This window comes from Pleurodeles waltl, chromosome 3_1 (genome assembly GCF_031143425.1).
Source record: "Pleurodeles waltl isolate 20211129_DDA chromosome 3_1, aPleWal1.hap1.20221129, whole genome shotgun sequence".
NCBI lineage: Eukaryota > Metazoa > Chordata > Amphibia > Caudata > Salamandridae > Pleurodeles > Pleurodeles waltl.
In genome coordinates, this window is record NC_090440.1 from 1464079800 (window position 1) to 1464100972 (window position 21173).

The 21173-nt window shown below is 40.9% G+C and overlaps 1 protein-coding gene across 2 annotated transcripts in view; it reads left to right on the top strand.

Moving 5' to 3' along the window:
* Positions 1-21173, top strand: part of RAB3GAP1 (RAB3 GTPase activating protein catalytic subunit 1) — a 434305-nt gene that overhangs the window by 253556 nt on the left and 159576 nt on the right. For both annotated transcript variants that reach the window (XM_069225057.1, XM_069225058.1), the window contains exons 13-17: positions 7824-7993; positions 11071-11172; positions 15977-16149; positions 17804-17858; positions 18067-18423. In XM_069225057.1, coding sequence (XP_069081158.1) covers positions 7824-7993; positions 11071-11172; positions 15977-16149; positions 17804-17858; positions 18067-18423 — 857 coding nt within the window. The remainder of the gene's footprint in view (positions 1-7823; positions 7994-11070; positions 11173-15976; positions 16150-17803; positions 17859-18066; positions 18424-21173) is intronic.

Here is a 21173-nt window from a genome sequence, read left to right on the forward strand (position 1 = left end):
AGACAGCGGCACCGAAGAATTTCGGCACCGAGACACCACGCCGAAAACAAAGAAGGTTTCTTCGGAGCCTAAAAAGACTTCCGAAAGGCTTTCGGTTCCAAAACATCCAGCCTCGGAGCCGAAAACTAGTTCCTATACAGAGGAACAAGGATTAACCTCCCAATTACATAGATTTGGAGAGGAGCTTCAAGCTGTAGAGCCTGACTACACGCAAAGAAGGCTTCATATTCATGAGGACACAGGGAAGATAACCACTCTTCCCCCAATCAAAATAAAAAGGAAACTTGCCTTTCAACAAAAGGACAAGCAACCACAGGCAAAAGTGGCAAGGAAAACAACCCCACCACCGTCTCCACCACCATCAATACATGCATCACCAGCAACAACTCCACCACTGATGCACTCACCAGCTCATACTACAATGAGTCAGGATGATCCCGATGCATGGGACCTTTACGATGCTCCAGTGTCTGACAACAGCCCAGACTCCTATCCTACAAAACCGTCACCACCTGAGGACAGTACATCCTACACACAGGTGGTCGCAAGGGCAGCCGAATTTCACAACGTCACCTTACATTCTGAACCAATTGAGGATGACTTTCTGTTTAACACCCTATCCTCCACCCATAGCCAGTACCAAAGCCTTCCCATGCTCCCAGGAATGCTAAGACATTCAAAACAAATATTTCAGGATCCAGTTAAAGGCAGAGCCATAACTCCAAGGGTGGAGAAAAAGTACAAGCCACCGCCAACAGATCCAATCTATATTACAACACAACTAACACCAGACTCAGTAGTTGTCGGGGCAGCTCGTAAGAGAGCCAACTCTCATACCTCAGGAGACGCACCACCTCCAGACAAAGAAAGCCGCAAATTTGATGCTGCGGGAAAAAGGGTTGCAGCACAAGCAGCAAATCAATGGCGTATTGCCAATTCACAAGCACTTTTGGCAAGATACGACAGAGCTCATTGGGATGAAATGCAACATTTCATTGAACACTTACCCAAGGAGTTCCAAAAAAGAGCGCAACAGGTGGTAGAAGAGGGACAAAGTATCTCAAATAATCAGATACGGTCTTCCATGGATGCAGCAGATACAGCTGCAAGGACAATAAACACTGCAATCACGATACGAAGGCATGCATGGCTGCGCACTTCAGGGTTCAAGCCGGAAATCCAACAAGCTGTGCTCAATATGCCATTTAATGAACAGCAATTGTTTGGGCCGGAGGTAGACACTGCCATTGAGAAACTCAAAAAAGACACCGATACAGCCAAAGCCATGGGCGCACTCTACTCCCCGCAGAGCAGAGGCACATTTCGAAAAACACCTTTTAGGGGAGGGTTTCGAGGTCAACCCACAGAAACCACAACCTCACAAACAAGGCCTACTTACCAGGGTCAATATCAGAGGGGAGGTTTTCGGGGGCAATATAGAGGGGGCCAATTCCCAAGAAATCGAGGAAAATTCCAAGGCCCCAAAACTCCTCAAAATAAACAGTGACTCACAAGTCACACAACCCCATCACATAACACCTGTGGGGGGGGAGACTAAGCCAATTTTACAAACTTTGGGAGGAAATAACAACAGACACTTGGGTCTTAGGAATTATCCAGCATGGTTATTGCATAGAATTTCTACAATTCCCTCCAAACGTCCCACCGAAAACACACAATATGTCAAAACAACATATAGATCTTCTAGGACTAGAAGTTCAAGCATTGCTACAAAAGGACGCAATAGAATTAGTACCAAATCTACAAAAAAAACACAGGAGTTTACTCACTGTACTTTCTAATACCCAAAAAGGACAAAACTCTGAGACCAATACTAGATCTCAGAACACTAAATACCTACATCAAATCAGACCACTTTCACATGGTCACGTTACAAGACGTAATCCCACTGCTCAAACAGCAAGACTACATGACAACATTAGACCTAAAAGATGCGTATTTCCATATACCAATACATCCTTCACACAGGAAATACCTAAGGTTCGTATTCCAAGGAATACATTACCAATTCAAAGTGTTGCCATTCGGAATAACAACTGCGCCAAGAGTTTTTACAAAATGCCTGGCAGTAGTAGCTGCACTTATCAGAAGGCAGCAAATACATGTGTTCCCGTACTTAGACGACTGGTCAATCAAAACCAACACGCTAAGACAGTGTTCACAGCACACAAAATATGTCATACAGACCCTTCACAGGCTAGGTTTCTCCATCAACTACGCGAAGTCACACCTTTTGCCGTGTCAAACACAGCAATACTTAGGAGCGACAATCAACACAGCAAAAGGGATTGCCACTCCAAGTCCACAAAGGGTTCAAACATTTCACAAGGTAATACAGGCCATGTATCCAACACAAAAGATACAAGTCAAAATGGTAATGAAACTCCTAGGCATGATGTCTTCATGCATAGCCATTGTCCCAAACGCAAGATTGCACATGCGGCCCTTACAACAGTGCCTAGCATCACAATGGTCACAAGCACAGGGTCAACTTCTAGATCTGGTGTTGATAGACCGCCAAACATACATCTCGCTTCTATGGTGGAACAGTACAAATTTAAACCGAGGGCGGCCTTTCCAAGACCCAGTGCCACAATACGTCATAACGACGGATGCTTCCATGACAGGGTGGGGAGCACACCTCAATCAACACAGCATCCAAGGACAATGGGACATACATCAAAGGCAGTTTCACATAAATCACTTAGAACTGTTAGCAGTATTTCTAGCACTGAAAGCATTTCAACCCATAATAACCCAAAAATACATTCTTGTCAAAACAGACAACATGACAACAATGTATTATCTAAACAAACAAGGAGGGACACACTCGACACAGTTGTGCCTCCTAACACAAAAAATATGGCATCGGGTGATTCACAACCACATTCGCCTAATAGCACAATTTATTCCAGGGATTCAGAACCAGTTGGCAGACAATCTCTCTCGAGATCACCAACAAACCCACGAATGGGAAATTCACCCCCAAATACTAAACAATTACTTTCAAATTTGGGGAACACCTCAAATAGATCTATTTGCAACAAAGGAAAACTCAAAATGCCAAAACTTCGCATCCAGGTACCCACAAGATCAATCCCAAGGCAATGCTCTATGGATGAACTGGTCAGGGATATTTGCGTACGCTTTTCCCCCTCTCCCTCTCCTTCCATATCTAGTAAACAGGTTGAGTCAAAACAAACTCAAACTCATACTAATAGCACCAACATGGGCAAGGCAACCTTGGTACACAACACTACTAGACCTTTCAGTAGTACCTCATGTCAAACTACCCAACAGACCAGATCTGTTAACACAACACAAACAACTGATCAGACATCCAAATCCAGCATCGTTGAATCTAGCAATTTGGCTCCTGAAATCCTAGAATTCGGGCACTTAGACCTCACACAGGAATGTATGGAGGTCATAAAACAAGCTAGAAAACCTACCACTAGACACTGCTATGCAAATAAGTGGAAAAGATGTGTTTATTACTGCCATAATAATCAAATTCAACCTTTACACGCATCTGCAAAAGAAATAGTAGGATACTTACTACATTTGCAAAAATCTAACCTAGGTTTCTCTTCCATTAAAATACATCTTACGGCAATTTCTGCTTGCCTACAAATTACGCACTCAATTTCATTGTTTAGGATACCAGTCATAAAGGCGTTTATGGAAGGCCTAAAGAGAATTATACCACCAAGAACACCACCAGTTCCTTCATGGAACCTCAACATTGTCCTAACATGACTCATGGGTCCACCTTTTGAGCCCATGCACTCTTGTGAAATGCAATACTTAACGTGGAAAGTTGCATTTTTAATTGCCATCACATCTCTAAGAAGAGTGAGTGAAATTCAAGCATTTACCATTCAAGAACCATTTATTCAAATACACAAAAATAAAGTTGTTCTACGGACCAATCCTAAATTTTTACCAAAAGTAATCTCACCGTTCCACTTAAATCAAACAGTAGAATTACCAGTGTTCTTCCCACAGCCAGATTCTGTAGCCGAAAGAGCACTACATACATTAGACATCAAAAGAGCACTAATGTACTACATTGACAGAACAAAACTAATTCGAAAGACAAAACAACTATTTATCGCCTTTCAAAAACCTCATACAGGAAATCCAATTTCAAAACAAGGCATTGCTAGATGGATAGTTAAGTGCATTCAAACCTGCTATCTTAAAGCTAAAAGAGAACTGCCTATTACACCAAAGGCACACTCAACCAGAAAGAAAGGTGCTACCATGGCCTTTCTAGGAAATATTCCAATGAACGAAATATGTAAGGCAACAACATGGTCTACGCCTCATACATTTACCAAGCACTACTGCGTAGATGTGCTAACTGCACAACAAGCAACAGTAGGTCAAGCTGTATTAAGAACATTATTTCAAACTACTTCAACTCCTACAGGCTGAACCACCGCTTTTGGGGAGATAACTGCTTACTAGTCCATGCACAGCATGTCTATCTGCAGCTACACATGCCATTGAACGGAAAATGTCACTTACCCAGTGTACATCTGTTCGTGGCATTAGTCGCTGCAGATTCACATGCGCCCACCCGCCTCCCCGGGAGCCTGTAGCCGTTTAGAAGTAGATCTTAAACATTTGTACATTTGTAAATATATTACTTAAAACTTTATTATGTACATACGCATTCACTCCATTGCATGGGCACTATTACTAGCATACACAACTCCTACCTCACCCTCTGCGGGCAAAACAATCTAAGATGGAGTCGACGCCCATGCGCAATGGAGTCGAAATGGGAGGAGTCCCTCGGTCTCGTGACTCGAAAAGACTTCTTCGAAGAAAACAACTTGTAACACTCCGAGCCCAACACCAGATGGCGGACTGTGCACAGCATGTGAATCTGCAGCGACTAATGCCACGAACAGATGTACACTGGGTAAGTGACATTTTCCATATAATTTCTTTATTTCGGCCGAAGAAACATAAAAGTACATTTTATAGATACAAACTATAAATACAATAACATACAATATACGCGTACAATACACCAAATTAACATAAAATAAGATAAAACCACACAACTCAGTCCACATTATTGGTTAACCAGCTCCTCTACCCGAATACACATAAATATGTGGTGACAGCAAAAACCTCTACAGAGACCTACAAAAGGCAATAAAGGATCCGCTATGCTGCCAGAAAGTCTCCTTCCTCCGGGAATTGCCAGGACCCCGAGTCTTAAACCTCATTAAAATCAATTGCTACCTCAGAAGGAACTTGCTGTGTAAAACATATAGGTTAAAATTTATGCAAGCTTTCATCAAGATTACTTTATGTACATTTATTGCTAATACTAAAAAATTATGAGTTCCCAGGGGACAACACCTTCTGTCTGATCTTCCAAGCTTGTGCTAAGTATTTTGCTACTACAAAGACTACTGCTGCCTTTGGATCACTTTTCAAGTTTCTTAGGGCCTCTCAGTAGTGCTTTACACCCACAAGTTTACAAATGCCAATTCTCAATTTCCTACAAGGCTGTACATTCTGGGGACAGAAGAATAAAAATGTTTCTTCTGTTTCATTTACCAGTGGGCAGTAGAGACAAAACTTGGGAGACCCACCTTGTTTGTTCTATTTGGCCGTTAGTGTTCTTAGGGGCAATGACCCAAGCCTGAATTGGGCATACAGACGTTTTGCTATAGGCAGGTGGATACTGTCCATGTAAGCTTCAAAATTCGGTGAGCATTTGACACTTAAGAACTGCCCTGTGCGACTCACATCTTCATAATCAAATCTGTTTTAAAACTTTTTACCAATATGCTTTTTCACTTTCTGCCTAGCTTCCTTAGCAGCTACTGATGGTAAATTCCAAATCCCTGCCAATTAATTCCTCACACTGCATCTTAAACATTTTCTGCCCATGGGTGAGTACCCGTGAATCACAACAGATAGGATCAATTAAAGAGTCCCTATAAGGTATCAGGTCTGGGGTTGACCATATCCTCACCCAATACTGTAAAGGTTTTAAAAACAACACCAGATTTATAGGATTTAATGCTAGGTCTAATCTCAGTGGAACCAGGTGCGTACCCATAGGCAGATTAAGCAGTCTCCTTACAAAAGTTGTTCTCTACTATTGTAAGGGCAGAAGCGTCTGCATGCCCTCATATCTCTGCCCCATAAGAGGCTGCCGATAATGCAGTGGCTCTATATATATTGAGAGCCGGGGGACACTGCGCCACCTGCAGTTATCTTGTGTTTTCTGCTGATTAGGAATGCTCTCTGCTTAAATGCTATTTTGGTGTTCTCTAGTTGATGAGCCCAAATCTTTACAGCCGAACACCTAGATAATCAAAATGTTTAACCTGTTCTATTGGAGAGCCATTACGTTTCATTTTACCTTTAAAGGACCTGTGTGTATTTATCCCCATAAATGTTGTTTTCGATGGGTTAATTTCTAGGCCTCCCTTTTTAAAAAGGATGAAAAGGAATCAAATTGTGCCTGGATCCCCATGGGAGTTTTAGAGATAAGCAGAATATCATCCGCAAACTTAAATATCGAAAGTGATACTCTGGCTATTGTGGTTGCATCATGTGTACAGTCGGATAACCACTTGACTGCCCCATTAATATAAAGACTAAAAAGTGTCTGAGCCAGTACGCATCCTTGCTTTACCCCCGCCTAATGGGGATTTTATTGGTTAAGTCACCACCCTTATTCCACCTCACCTTTGCTTAGGTGTTTGTAAGGAGAGCTCTTAGAATCCACAAAAAAATCTCAAGGTATCCCTTAGGATTCCAGTACTCTCCAGAAACTATGCCCCGGAACCAGGTCAAAAGCTGACTTAAGATCTATGAAGGCGACGTACAAGTGTTCCCTTGTCAGGGTAACGTACTTCCAGCACACCATCTTAAGTCGAGAGATCTGGTTGAGGGTACTGACTTTGCTCCTAATTTCCACCTGTGCATCCTCAAGGATAAGGTTGTCGGTGACCTAGGATTCTAGCTTTGCCAGGACCTGTCTACAAAAAAAGTTTTTGGGGGGTTGTCCAGTAAGCTTATTGGTTTATAAATGGAGGGTAGATCTCTTCACCCCTTTTGGAACATTAAAATAATAACGTCTCCAAGCCAAATAGACAGAACATTCTTACCACTCGTAATTGCATTGCTCAGCATATTAAGATAGGGAACCCACACATCAGGTTGTGACAAAAAAAGGTTACAGGGAATACCGTCCACCCCAGGATCCTTTTCCTTCTACATTTGCTTTAGGGCATCCACCGTTTCAGTCAGATTAAAATAAGAAGACTCTAACTCTGCAGTAACTGCCCCCCAATAAAGTTTGCTGACTCCGCTAAGCCTACAAGGCAGGCCTTCTCCTTAATCTCCTCCTATACAATTCCTTCAATGTCTTGCCCCCCTCACTATTCAAGGCCCTAAAGTGAGCAACCCAATTGCCAGACTTCACTACCACTTCTAAATGATTGTCAATTACCTGTGAGCCTATTACGACCCTTTTCCAAAAGGCCTTAAAATTCTTACTCTTAAGTACATCAGTGAGCTCAGTCCATCAACCAGCTCTTTTTGGCCTTGCTCAAAATTATTGTGTAATTTTTCCTAGCAGAGATTATATCAGTCTTACTGCCCATCTTCAGAGTATCTAGTTTCATATGTTAGCAGACCATCATTCCTAAACTCTTGAATTTGTTGTATTGCTTTCATAGATTTAGAAAAGCTCCAAGTTGTTTCTAAACAGTTTTAAATATTCACATTCTTTTAAGTCCATCTTTTTCCCTTTTCTGTAGATGCAGCTGATATAAGTCATGCTTTGTCAAAACTGACTGAGCCTGCTCCAGTGCCAATACATAAGCTGTCAGTCACAAGCATGGTGCATAGTGCAAAGAAAAAGATCCGTAAACATAGAGGGGCAGAAGAGTCACCATTAAGTAATGATGTCTTGAATGCAATTTTGTTGGTAAGAGAACCTGTTTCATACACAAGGTGTGCTATTTACCATTCTTGTGCAATAGAAGTTATAGCTGTACACAGCATGCATAATTGTAATTAAAACATTTTGAGCACATCTGCAAGTTTGAACATATATGCATTTTATCTAGTATTTAGTTTTACCCTTCTTTGGTCCAGTTTTGTCTGAAATTGCATTGGTGTTGTTTGCCATTCGTTTGGCTTGGCAATTGAATCCTTTTTCCTTGCCTGTTTATTAATTGTGTATATCTAAGAAGGTGTTTTTTTTTCTCTTTTGATAAGTTAAAGTATTCTCCTACCTGCAAGCAACTACCAAGCATTGGCAAAGGCAATAGGCCTGGCTTTAGAGTGCCATATCATTCAAACATAGCTATTCACACGTTTGATTGACTTGGGTTGCTTACACAAATGCAGTTTATCACATTATTGCCTGCCCTTTTGGCTTTACTAGTGCTGGAGAACAAGTAGCAAAATATGTTGCATTTTTTATAGCATGTATATAAGAGGAAAAAACCTGAATGTGACAAACAGCACGATGAATGAGTTTGCTCGTCTCTGAAACTATCAGTAATGGACAGGAAGGCACTGATCAAAACGGTTGCATATCCACAGCTGTTTTATTACTTTGCAAACTGGTTCAAAGGCCTAGAGTCACAGGGAATTTCTCTGGGCTGAGGCCTGTCACAGAGCAACTTTGAGCACCTTGCAATTACCTATAACTAAAGGGGGTTTCAGCTGAAACAGAGCTCCCCCAATGTTTTGATCTTGACCAGCCTTAAGTGCTGGGGCATACATGTATATATGTTTTCAGCTGGTCCCTTGTATGCCACTCTACTGGTGGGGCTCCCAAACAACATAGGTTACTTTGAGACTGGTCTACTGGAACATTCGACAGAGGCCAGTCTGTTTGCGATCAGTGACTTACTTCAAGAGGGGCTTTTAATCCCCCTTGATAGTCTGATAGAAGACTCATTTTTCCCCTTTCCCAGTTTCTGATGTATAGCACAATCACTCATTAGACCAAAACTAGTTGGAGCTCTAAAGCCATGGAGCTAAAACCCCACAAAGTCTTACAGCTCTTATTCACGGCAGGTGATAGTCGCAAACTTATCAATTGATTCAATTGATCCTTGTTGGAAACTGATAAATATGGGCTAACATGTATTAAAACAAACCGATAATACTGCCTGAGCAGGTCACTTCTCAGTAAGTAACAAACCGTTAGCCCACATGTGCGACAAAATCGTTGCTAATTTTAATGCTGCTATTGCAACCAAATTAAATGGATCCCTATCTGTAAATCTAGGTACACACACAGGGGCTTTTGTTTTACCTCCTTCATTTCTGGGTGTAACAGAACCTTGACCAGGTGTTAACACTACACTACAAAGAATTTGGAATCACATAAAGTTGTGTTCATTGTTTTGTTTATTAAAGGTTCATTTACAAGGCATGAATAATATGCACACCTTCTCTTGTAGCTGATGTTATGTGCATTTCTTGTGATACCTGTCACCCGAATTCATAGATTTTTCCATTCAGATGTAGCCCTTTGTACACCACAGGCTTTTGAAAAAATCTTCGGTTGTATCTATGGCAAAGGTGCTCCCTTGTTTTGAAAGTAAAACAATAAACAGATTGAAAAACAGAGTTGGATGGGTGGACATTTCAGATATAAAATAGTCCCTCATGAACTCCAGCTGAAGTACAACATTGAGGATAGAATGATACACCAAACAGTCCTCTCGGTGGTGACAAAGTCCATTCTATGTATACTTTAAATAATTTGAAGCAGTAGGTCTTGTAGAAATAGGCACTGTCTTGCCAGTCCTTAAAACAAATCTATTTAACTATCTAGATATCAAAAGCATCTCGACCAGGGGTGTTGTGGTCTGTGTCTTCCTGGTGCATGCAAGTCCTGGAAACATTTTAATGTATAGTGTACATTCATATGTCATTTCGCTTGCTGTACAGTTTTTTTTTTTATAGAAATAAATAAATGCCCAAATGGAACCACTCATCCTGCTTATTTTCTTCTTGCTCATGACGCCCCGTTTGATGTCTAGATTTCCTGCCCATTAGCAGTGTTACCAGGTGCATTGTGTTTACATTAACTTACACTGTAATACCTGGCCTATATTCAACCAAGTGCAAACATAGTGTAAACTTGTTTTTGATTACTGAGTTGATTGAGGTCTAGTCTAGATTGGGTTGAAACTTATCTTTTTTAGTTCTCAAAAGTGAATCCCTGTGCAAATCACTTGTTTGGGCAGGGATCTGTTTTCACCTAAAACAGGTCAAAAAGAAAAATCAAACTACGAGCGATAATTCCGCTGAGAGATAACCAAGCTAGGCACAAGTCACAGATAGTTTGGAAAACTTTGTCGAAGCCCTCCTCGGAAAGGCTATCAGCAGCCAAATCGAATCTTTACTAGAGCACGGCCCAGTTCTGATTGGTAGAAAAGATGGCCACTCATAGTGCTGAAAGAATAACAGTTTAATTGGTCACCCGTTCAACCAACCAGAATAGGTTCCTATGTTAGAATCATTCTGGTTCCCTGCTGTAAGTCGATCTTGAATCCCCGTGGATAGCCTAGTACCCCAGACCACTGAGGCCCAGGGATGCAAAGATAGTCTAAAAAAGGGCGATTCATGCTGTTAAGGCTTTCTAGTTTATCTGCAAAATATATTTTTATCCCAATTTCACTCAACTGGCAAACATAAGGGGAAAAAGCTAAATATGACTCCCAGCCTTAGTCCTAAATGATTTACTATTTTTTCTAGACTGTTTCCAATTGAAATTATTGACTTACTGTCTTTTCTGGTGTAAGTAAGTTCTGGAATAATTTCTACTGTCCCTTGCTTTCTTCCACTCCAACCTCTACTTCTAGGACTGCACTGAAAAATTCTTGTTGTACTATAGTTAGCACTTCCCTGGGAATAGTCACTTTTTGAAAAATAAACCTGTTTACACTGAGCACACATGTTGAAATGTTAAACCTTTGGTCCTACATTAAGCTTCTAGTTGGTACCAATAGACAAATTAATATTTTTTGTTTTTTTAAGTATTTATTTCCAGATGCTGCAGATAAATCAGCAGAACGACCAGACGCTAGACAAGGGACATTCGCTGAAATGCATACTACATTACGAGACATTGAGGAACAGGTATGTTTGTCATTAACCTGATAAATGTTTCACAAAAGAAAATACAAAAGTCATGTGCTATAAAATGCTTAATCCCAGAGCACACAACTTGTATATATTAATGTATTATGTGCACATCTAACCACAAGGGAAAACATATAGGCAATGAGTGATAGGAGAGGTAGCTGAGTTTTGGGAGCAGACATTTGTGCTTACTGCATTGTAATATAGTGCCTTTTAAAGAAGTGTGTCTTCAACCCTTTCCTAAGTTGAAACACATTTGAGGCATTCCAGATTGATATGGGGATGTTGTTTCAGACCCTGAGTGGAAAATGAGAAAACTACACAAATAGGGGTGATGTCGAAATGAGTACCCGGCGCTCTGCCTCACAATATCTACTTAATAGTTTTGGTGGTGCTGCTAACTGGGACTTCACCCCCAGATCAGCCCCACACGATAACTACTCTATAATGGTTACTAATAACATAAATGAGTATGGAGAGTCCTCATCAAATCAGGTCCATAAGTTGAACAGAAAGTGTTTTATTCTTCTTGAAAATTGACTTCCAAAGAATGTTCACAACTCCACCCGTCTGAAAAAGTGATTTCCAAAGAATGTTCACAACTCCACCCGTCGACACGGGTTTCGTCTGGGGAATACCCCTTGACTTCTTCAGACTTCCTACAACAACATTTCCATTATGTAAAATTAACATATAATATTGATTGATTTAGTTCCCTCACCCTCCTAAGTGAATTTCTTGTTATACATGCTTCTATGTGAAAACCGTAATCTATTAAATAATGTGTACATAGCAATTACAAAGTGCCCCTACCAAATACACTCAACAATCATTATCTGGCATACCCCATTATTAGTATAATCAGTTGATGGCTCATATTTTATTTATTAACCCCAACAAACTGTGTTCATATAAACAATATTAAAATAAAAAATAAAATATAAAAAATAAATAATAATAAAAGCATGCTAGAAAGTGTGGCAATGGTGTCAATATACCCCTATACCACACCAGTGCAGATACGGAAACACCAAACTCATACCTCTTAACAAACCTTTCGAAGTGTTCACTGTGCTGCCAACTTAATCCTAAATGCCAAAATCTAAAAACACAATTCCCCCATTAGTGTCCAACAAGTATCTCTAACTATGTGCACTGAATCAAAATCTCCATGCCGCTTACCTGACAATACTTAATTTTGGATGCCAGTTAAGAAAACGATCGGCGTATCCTTTATTTAACTGGCGGTTTGTTAAGAGGTATGAGTTTGGTGTTTCCGTATCTGCACTGGTGTGGTATAGGGGTATATTGGCACCATCGGGTTCTAGCACAGGAGGGGCCAAAATACAAATGATTCCCCCTCTGCACCACTTGTTTTTAATCTGGGACAAGGCAGACACATTTTGGTGTGGCTGAGTAGACTGGAAATGGAGGCCTCCTGGGTAGGTCAGTCGGGAGACTCCTGTACCACTGATATGTGTATAGCAGAGGAGTTACCCACCCATTATCAATGGTTCTGTATGGCCCGACATCTTTGTGATCCCCAGAACATTGAGCAGTACTTAGATGAAGCTTCCACCCTGTGGTGGATGCTGAATCCCGAGAAGTCCTACAAGGAAATTTAACTCTTAAGTGAGGTACATGCGGCTGTTGTAAGACTGCGACCAGGCAAAACGCCGGGACTGAATGATATGCCGGCTGAACTTTTTAAAAGCTATGCTGGACAGCTGGGTCCTCATTTGTTGAACTTGTTCCGGGAGGTCTGGGAACAGGGGAGGTTACCTCCAGACCTACAGAAAGCCACTATTACCGTGATCCCAAAGGAAGGTAAGCCTAAGCACTGGTGCCATTCTTACTGCATGATCACGCTACTAAATGTAGAAGTCAAAATCCTGGCCATGGATCTGGCTACCTGGCTTCTACAGGTTATCACGCCATTAATACATAGAGACCATTTGGGATTTATGCCCAATACGTCCACTCTGCTTAACGTAAGGCATGCATACAATTGGTTACCAATGGTGCAGGGCCAGCCGGCTTCCCATGTCTTTCTCTCCCTGGACCCCGAAAAGGGGTTTGATGCGGTCCATTGGCCCTTACTTGAAAAAACACTCCGGAAGTTCAGGTTTGATTCAGGCGTTAGATGATGGGTAACGGTTTTATTTTGCGACCCAATAGCTGCAGTTGGAGTGAAAGGAGGGTTGTCCTCTGAATTTCCGATCGCGAGGGGAACCTGGTAGGGATGTCCCTTGACCCCCTGATCCTGTTCACTGTTACGATGGAGTCCCTTGCCTGTAAGAGCACATTCAAACATCTGTAATATCGAACTTGGACGAGATTGAAGAAAAAAATATTGCTCTATGACGACAATATGCTTTTGTATATCACTGAGCCAGAAATCACAATTCCAGCACTCTTTCAGATTCTTGGGGACTATGGGTCTCACTCTGGGTGTTGGATAAATCAGTGCTGTGCTCCCCCTCAGGGCCGGGTGGACCAATCACTACTCCCACAGGGGTTGAGGATGGCTGTGGATGGTTTTAAGTACTGCTGGGACAGGCGCCCCTTTTTAAAATGATTACACTCCCCCATTTGCTCTATGTGCTCCAGAACACCTATTATCAGATCACAAAATATGTGTTCACCAGAATAAATGGGGAAGTGGGGACTTTGATATGAGATGGGGCTACCCTAGAGAGTTGCTCAGAACTTTGCAGCACACCCATACAAAGGTGGGATCCTTCTCCATAACATAGATGTCTTTCTCCTCTATTCAATGGGAATATAGTCTACACCTGACACAGTTCCTTAAATATGCTCAATTGAGTCACGCCTGGTGGACAGAGGGGTTGGGGGAGATAGAGATCCCAGAAATCACCCACTAGAAGGACGGATATTCATAGAGGCAACTGGGAAAGAAGCAATTTCTTTAACATACAAGACATTAAATAATAACATGGCAGACAATTTGGATTCCCTCCGAGCGAGATGGGTATGGGACATGGGGGAGCTAGAGGACATTGACTGGAAGGCAGCGCTGATGCATCCTAGAAAGCTTGCTAGAAAATCCTGACTGCAGTTAATACAATTCAAAATATTGCACTGAGTATATTATAATTGATGCAGTTTGCACAGTATGGGGAGGGCTGCTGTGCCAACATGTCTGCGATGGGATGTTGGGTCTTTCATACACGCCCTCTGGAAATGTCCTCTCATACAGCCTACTGAATGATAATCATTCAGGTACTTACTGCTACACTGGAAGTTACTCTCCTACTTGATCCGAAATATGTATTGATTGAAATTCCCACTGATATTGATGCACCATGCTTTAAACTCCTCTTTAGTGCCTTGGGCCTGGTGATGGCTAAAAGGGATGTGGCCAGACTATGGAGGACACCAGAGGAACCCACCATTCACAAGTGAATGCAGGGTATGGTTTAAACGTGGCCGCTGAAAAGTTTACCTACCATAGTATGATAAATGCAAGATATGGGGGAGCTGAATGGAGTTTTGTGGACTAGACTCCTCAGATAGTAGCCCTGGACTCGCCTTAAGTCAGGAGGCCTGATACGTACTTGTGCATCTGGGGGTGGTGGGCCACACTTGGTGCATTAAGCTTTCCTCTTTCCTGTGCACGGATGCTTCCGATATTGTGTATCTCATTTTGGGCATTATGTACTTCCATTGAACTTCCCACACATGGGTGCCTGTGCAAATAATTGTCTTTCATTTTTTTGTTACTTTCTACTTATCTCAGAAAAATATTTGCTCATATTTTTTTTTTTTAAATGGCCAACTAGAGATGATTAAACCTGTTATCTGTAGGATATGTATGTTTGTCTGCATTAATGGGCTGTTAGTCAACTATTTGTCTAGCTTCAAGTTATCACTTCACTCTAAAAGAAAATTTGTTGTAGACATGAAAGTAAGGAACATAAGGCAGTTTATATTATAAATGCTGAAATCTTATGAGAGTCACTTGCAGGCGTTTATAGGTTGTTAACTCGAGCATTTATAGATATGGATACAGAAATAAAAGCTGTAGTGCTTGGTGCTAGCTAAGCTCACATTTTTATTTTTCTGCTTTGCTTCCATGACGTTTCTCCCTCGTCATCAATGCTTAATAACTTTCTCTCCTTCAGTCACAGTGATGCCGTTCAATTGACCTCACCCTGCAAATAGGCTGAATCATCAACCAGTGTAGGCAGATACTTTCACTTATTTTCAAATGCTAGTGGAAACCTGAATGTATTTTTTGATGCTTCTCTTAAAATAATAGCTTTTATTTATATATCACTTTAAACTGCCCTTCTTCAGTTCCTAAATGCTGCAAATAGCAGCTGTTACAATTGCCTAATTTAATGGTACTTAAATTACTGACCATGGGAAATTGTAAGGCTCACTTTAGATGTATGGCCTGTAGATTACTGCATATTTCAGCTGCAAACATTTAACTCTTAAAGCTGTTATTCTGGTGTAAATGCAGTCTGTAGTTGTGTTTTTGCAGTGTACTCCATTCTCTTTCATCCTTTTAATAGAATGCCTTCTTATGAAGGACAGACACTCCTTGGAAGGACTATTACAACTCCATGTGAGAATGCAATACGCTTTTCCTCTCTAGATTCAGCAGACTAAACAACCACTAATTTCTATCTGACCCTGAGGATTGAAGCCTAGAACCTGTGCCACCCTCCTTGTACAGTCTTTGTAGGGTTGTTTCTGTATCTTTTAAGTAGAAGAAGATGTATTTTGATTATTGCATACCGTATCATCTTTTTATGTTTTTGTTCTTATTTAGAATCTCTACCCTCACTTCAAATCAGCCCCTTCAGATAGTTTGACATACAAACTTGCTTCCTGCCTCTGTATGGTCAACTTCTATCACGGTGGAGTCAAAGGAGTAGCACACCTCTGGCAAGAGTTTGTACTGGAGATGCGCTACCGATGGGAAAATAATTTCCTGATTCCTGGGTAAGAATTTAAAACAACTTCATCAGTTCATTTTTCTGCAGTTGGCACAACAGTATAATGTTGCCAAAAGAACATGATAGTCAGGATCTCCAGCTGTATCCCCAAAGGCTTATGTTCAATGGGTTTGACAGTGTGAACCCTGAAGTGTTAGTAGTCTGTGTCCTACCTTCTGCTGTGCTACAATGGTATGCCCTCTCCTTGGAAAGAAACTAGGTGTCTTAGGACCACATGTACACTAACCTTAGTATTTTCGATTACCAAATAGCGAATTTTTGCAAACACTAATGTGCGTTTAACACTTTTTGCGATTTCCAGTGGGTCGCAAATAGACCAGTCTCATGAATATCAATGAGGTAGGTCCAAAAAGTGAAAGGAATAGGGTCAGCCGACCACCATGTCTTTGATTGCTTTTAAATAAAGCACTTTTTTTTTTTAAAAGCAGCCTGTTTTCCTTAAAGGAAAACAGGTTACATTTCAAGGAAACTGAAAAGTTTCCTTCTCATTTTCTAAGAGTTGGCAGTGGTCCATGAGGCCAGAGCCTGCTCTTAAAAAATATTTTTACAACCATTCTCAAAGGGGAAGGGGTCTCTTGGGGACCCCTCCCCACTTGCAAAAGGGTTGCCACCAACTTTGATTTGGGAGTCATATACAAATATTTTGCGACCGTAATTCAGTCGCAAAACAATTGTACATAGCAATTCAAATCGGTATTAAGAGGGGACACCCTAAACACACCCCTTCAAACTACTGATTTGCAATCCCAAATTGTGATTCAATAACAGGTTACCGAATTGCAGTTTAGGCTTGCTAGTTACAAACATGCCTTTTCAAGTTCGCAAAGGGCCTGACTGCTAATCTGGTTGTTTGCGAATGCAGAAAAGCTTTGTACATCTGGCCTATAGTACTTTAGTGTACACATTATGAGTACCTCTTTATCGTGATTGGGTTAGTAACTGGTGTTACCTCCGCCGATTAGGATTATGAAAGTCACTGTAACTCCATGGATGTGGAGCATTTCACTCGAACATCCCTGCTGCTGAGGGAAGTTGAAACTCCAGGGGAAAATGTGTGCATATCAGAGGTTGGAGATTGGCTGGGGAATTCTGATTCCCTGGTAATCCCTAATTTTTTTAACACCCTCAGCTTGCAGCTCCTACTTCGTTTAGTCAGCCTCTCACCCCCAAGATACTGATACTTCAGTTACGCCATATGCTGCACAATCTCAAATCAACTTAATTACATTATGCACATCCTTTGCCTTTCTCTGCATACCTTCAGCAACTTTACACAATTAAGCAAATCCTGAGATGTAATGGTCATACCTTAACTATGCTTTATAGTTTCTATTCCTGTGTTAATTAGACCTTCATGATGCTAATAAATAGTTGGTTTCTGTGGCCTGTGCACATAGGGTGTGCCTCAATCTGCCATCTGCGGCCATTGTGCTGTGCGCATCACCAGCTGCCAAACTCTGTGAACTGTCAACCAGACACATAGTTGATTGTTACTAGATTGTCCTTGGGTTGTCCTTCAAATATGTGTTAATTGTGAGGGAAGTCAGACAACTGCCTTAACCATGCTAATGATGAGAAATATTTTAATACTAAATTGATATAAGGTGTCAAGAAATAAACACATTGTTGTTATATTGTAGATTGAATAATGGCCCCCCTGATCTGAGATGCTGCTTACTACATCAGAAACTTCAGGTAACCTCAGATATGCATGAATCCCTTTATCAGTCACATATGTAGATTCATGCCTTGTGGATGCATTCTCTTCACTAACAAATTATTGTTATCATTACTAACTGGGTGCTTTTTGGAGCAATTGAATATACATTTTTGTAAATGCTATTTCGAAGTGTAATCTGCTATGTTCATAGATGATTAATGTCTTGTCTTTATCTTTCTGCAGATGTTAAATTGTTGCATTGAAAGGAAGAAATCGAGAGATGAAAGTAAAAAATGCAATTCTTTGGACAGACCTGCCAGTGGCACCGGGATTTTACAGCATCAGCAGGATGCCAATTATCTGGAGACAGAAAAAGAAAAAACAGAGGTTGGGAAATCTTGGGACTCGTGGAGTGACAGTGAAGAGGAATTTTTTGAGTGTCTGAGTGACACAGATGAACTTAAAGGAAACGGGCAAGAGGGTGGAAAGAAAAGTGGAAGTAAAGTCACATCCAACTTAAAACCAGAAGGACGTTTACACCAGTCTGGAAAACTGACTCTGTTGTCTACAGGGGAACCTCTGTTCATTCCAGTAACACAGGTTAGAAATTCTGTTTACGTATGCAGTTTCTTTCCATAAAACACAGACTTGTGATTTTCACAATCGGTTTTCTTTGTTCATATTGCTTATGTTGCTTCTTGCCTTCTTTCCTTTATGTACACCTGTAATTATTACAGATTGTACAGTCACCACACTTTTTCTTTTTATGCAGAAACCCTAAAAATTGTCACGGGTGATAAGATTTCTTTGCTTCCAACTATTTTTGATAACTGGTTCTCTTCGTAGCTAGAACATGGATAGCTCAGGTGTCTTACATATGTTTAACTGAACTCTTCATTGCAAGTAAAAATCAGCCTAGGAAATAGAATAATCCATGCTATTCTAATGCTGATTTCTCCATTCTTTGCTTAGGTCAATGTGTTGTTTCGGGTTGAAATCTCTGTTAAGTAATTATCGAGATCTAAGTATGTAGAAAACTCTGAAAATGGGGCAGCCCCGTTATGGATAGTAAAGGAAATAGACTATTTATTGAGTTCACTCAGTTCCATCCAAGTCGTTACATATAATTTGATAAGCTCACTTGTCATAGAATAATGAGAAGATGTAATTGCCTTCCATTCTACATGTGGTGAGGTTATGATGGCAGATAGTGGCATTACTTGGCTGTCAGCCACAAAGCTATGCCTATATGTTTTTTGGGGCTTTGGGGAACAGAGAAAAGGGTAAATAGGATACAAGAGCAAGCAAAAGCAATTGATGGAGGTAGATGCCATGCATTGAGTAATTGATGGTGAAAAACCTTTTTGTGATAGTACAAGTGTTCCTTGAAGAGCGTGTCCGTAATAGAATAATATTTTATAAGATGCACTCTACAAATATAATTGTCTCTAGGCACAGGGATAGAGTTAACAAAAGTATTATTGTTTAAATCACACAAGTTAGACAATTACATTAGCTGCAGTAAAAATAAAAAATGTTACTGCCTTCTGAAACCTCATAAATGCTAGTTTTTCTTTGATACCTATAGGTAAATAGGTCCAGGTTTTACAACCTCCTACTAAGAATCTCTAATCCCCTTTCCATCAGAAACAGGAGTGAATTTGTAAGATCACACTGACCTGAGCTAAGGCTGCAAAATAAATGGTAGCTGGGAATTGCTTCTTACATGTACAATGGTTCTCTTGCATTGATGCAACTGAATATCATACATATTAGTTATCTTGAGATACTGCCAAATTTCCATAAATTTAAGGCTAACACTATTGCCAAATTGTGATTTCTTGATGAAGTGTGCAAGTTGATATCATGAAGGCCACACATCATTTCAGTTTATAAATTATATGTGAGTCAATGATGGTCCTTTATTTACACCTGTGATAGGGTGTATTTTAATTGCCTAGGCAGAAAAGGAAGAACTCATTACAGATCCAATATGTGCATCAAAAATAAGTCCAGTATCCCGAAATAATCTTACCTTCCCTATTTAGCAAAAACTCTGGCAATGTCAAACAGTTTAGCTGGTAGTGGGAATGTATTTGGAGCCAGAAACGAGATCAGGAGAGGAATCTTTGTTTGAATCCATTGAGTTTTAGGCTGCAGCTGTTCATCCACACAGCAGCCTCTTCCAACCCTGATTAGCATGTGGACTTTTGACATAACAATATAGTCTGCATAGGAATGACATTGAATCAGAACATTTTAAAAAGGCTCAATAAATACAATATGAGACGCTGTGAGAAAGGGTATCCTTGCAAGAATGTACATTCTGTTCCAAAGACTGACAAAGACCTAACGTTTTGGGTGGGGGCACCAATGTGCCATTGCCAGATGGCTCCTCTTTTAGGCTGTTCCGTGGGGCACTCTCAATTGCCTGGCACTCCGAGGATACTAATTGATATCTTTGTGGGCTGATGTTTGTCTGTCCCAGCCTGATGGTTGGGTGGTGCTGGGATTTGAGGGAGTAGAGCTTCCCGGTAGCCTGAGCCTTACTTAGTGAGTACCACCAAGATTGTTTTGGCGGTGGTCAAGTGAGTGAAAGCAGAACCTTGAATTGAGGGGTTGCTAGAGAGGGTACAATGTATCTGGGGAAACCACTGTGGTATGCCCTTAGTTCCTGAAATGCCTCAGTGTAACCTTTTACACCCGGTGGCTTACTCTCTGCCTGTATCTGTAGTGTTGATGGAACACATGCGCACGAGGAGAGGAGTGCATGCTCTATATGAATCTTCGGAGACCCCGCTGCTCACTTGCCATTGAGCTGGGAGAATGATCCAGCTATTACATCCACTGCGGTCCACAGCATTCTGTCCACATGTATGGAGCAGAAAACCTGGATGGACCTGTAGTGATACTATGTAGCAACTTTGGGCATATGGGATAGAGACAGATAATGCTAATATTGATCTGTTTATCACCTGAATTACAAACTAGAAAATATCAGCATACTATTGTTGTAGCTCCAGGACACACCTCTAATCCTGTGTAGCAACTTTAATTTGATGATGGATGTGAAAAAATAGGATATCTCTGGACAAAGACCCAGCCTTTCTGGTTGAGTTTACGGTTGCAATGGGCTCCTAGATGTCTAGAGACTGGGACACACGGAATTTACACAATTCCCTCTTTACTGCAGAACACACTTAGCTTCCAGTTTATATTAGATTATAACTTTAAATTCTACAACATTAAACAGGTTTAAGAGTCTGGCCTATCTGGCATGTGAATCTCAGACTAATCCCCTCTAGCACACTTGCCTAGTAGAGGTGGAAGTCAGAGGGTATCTGTCTGGG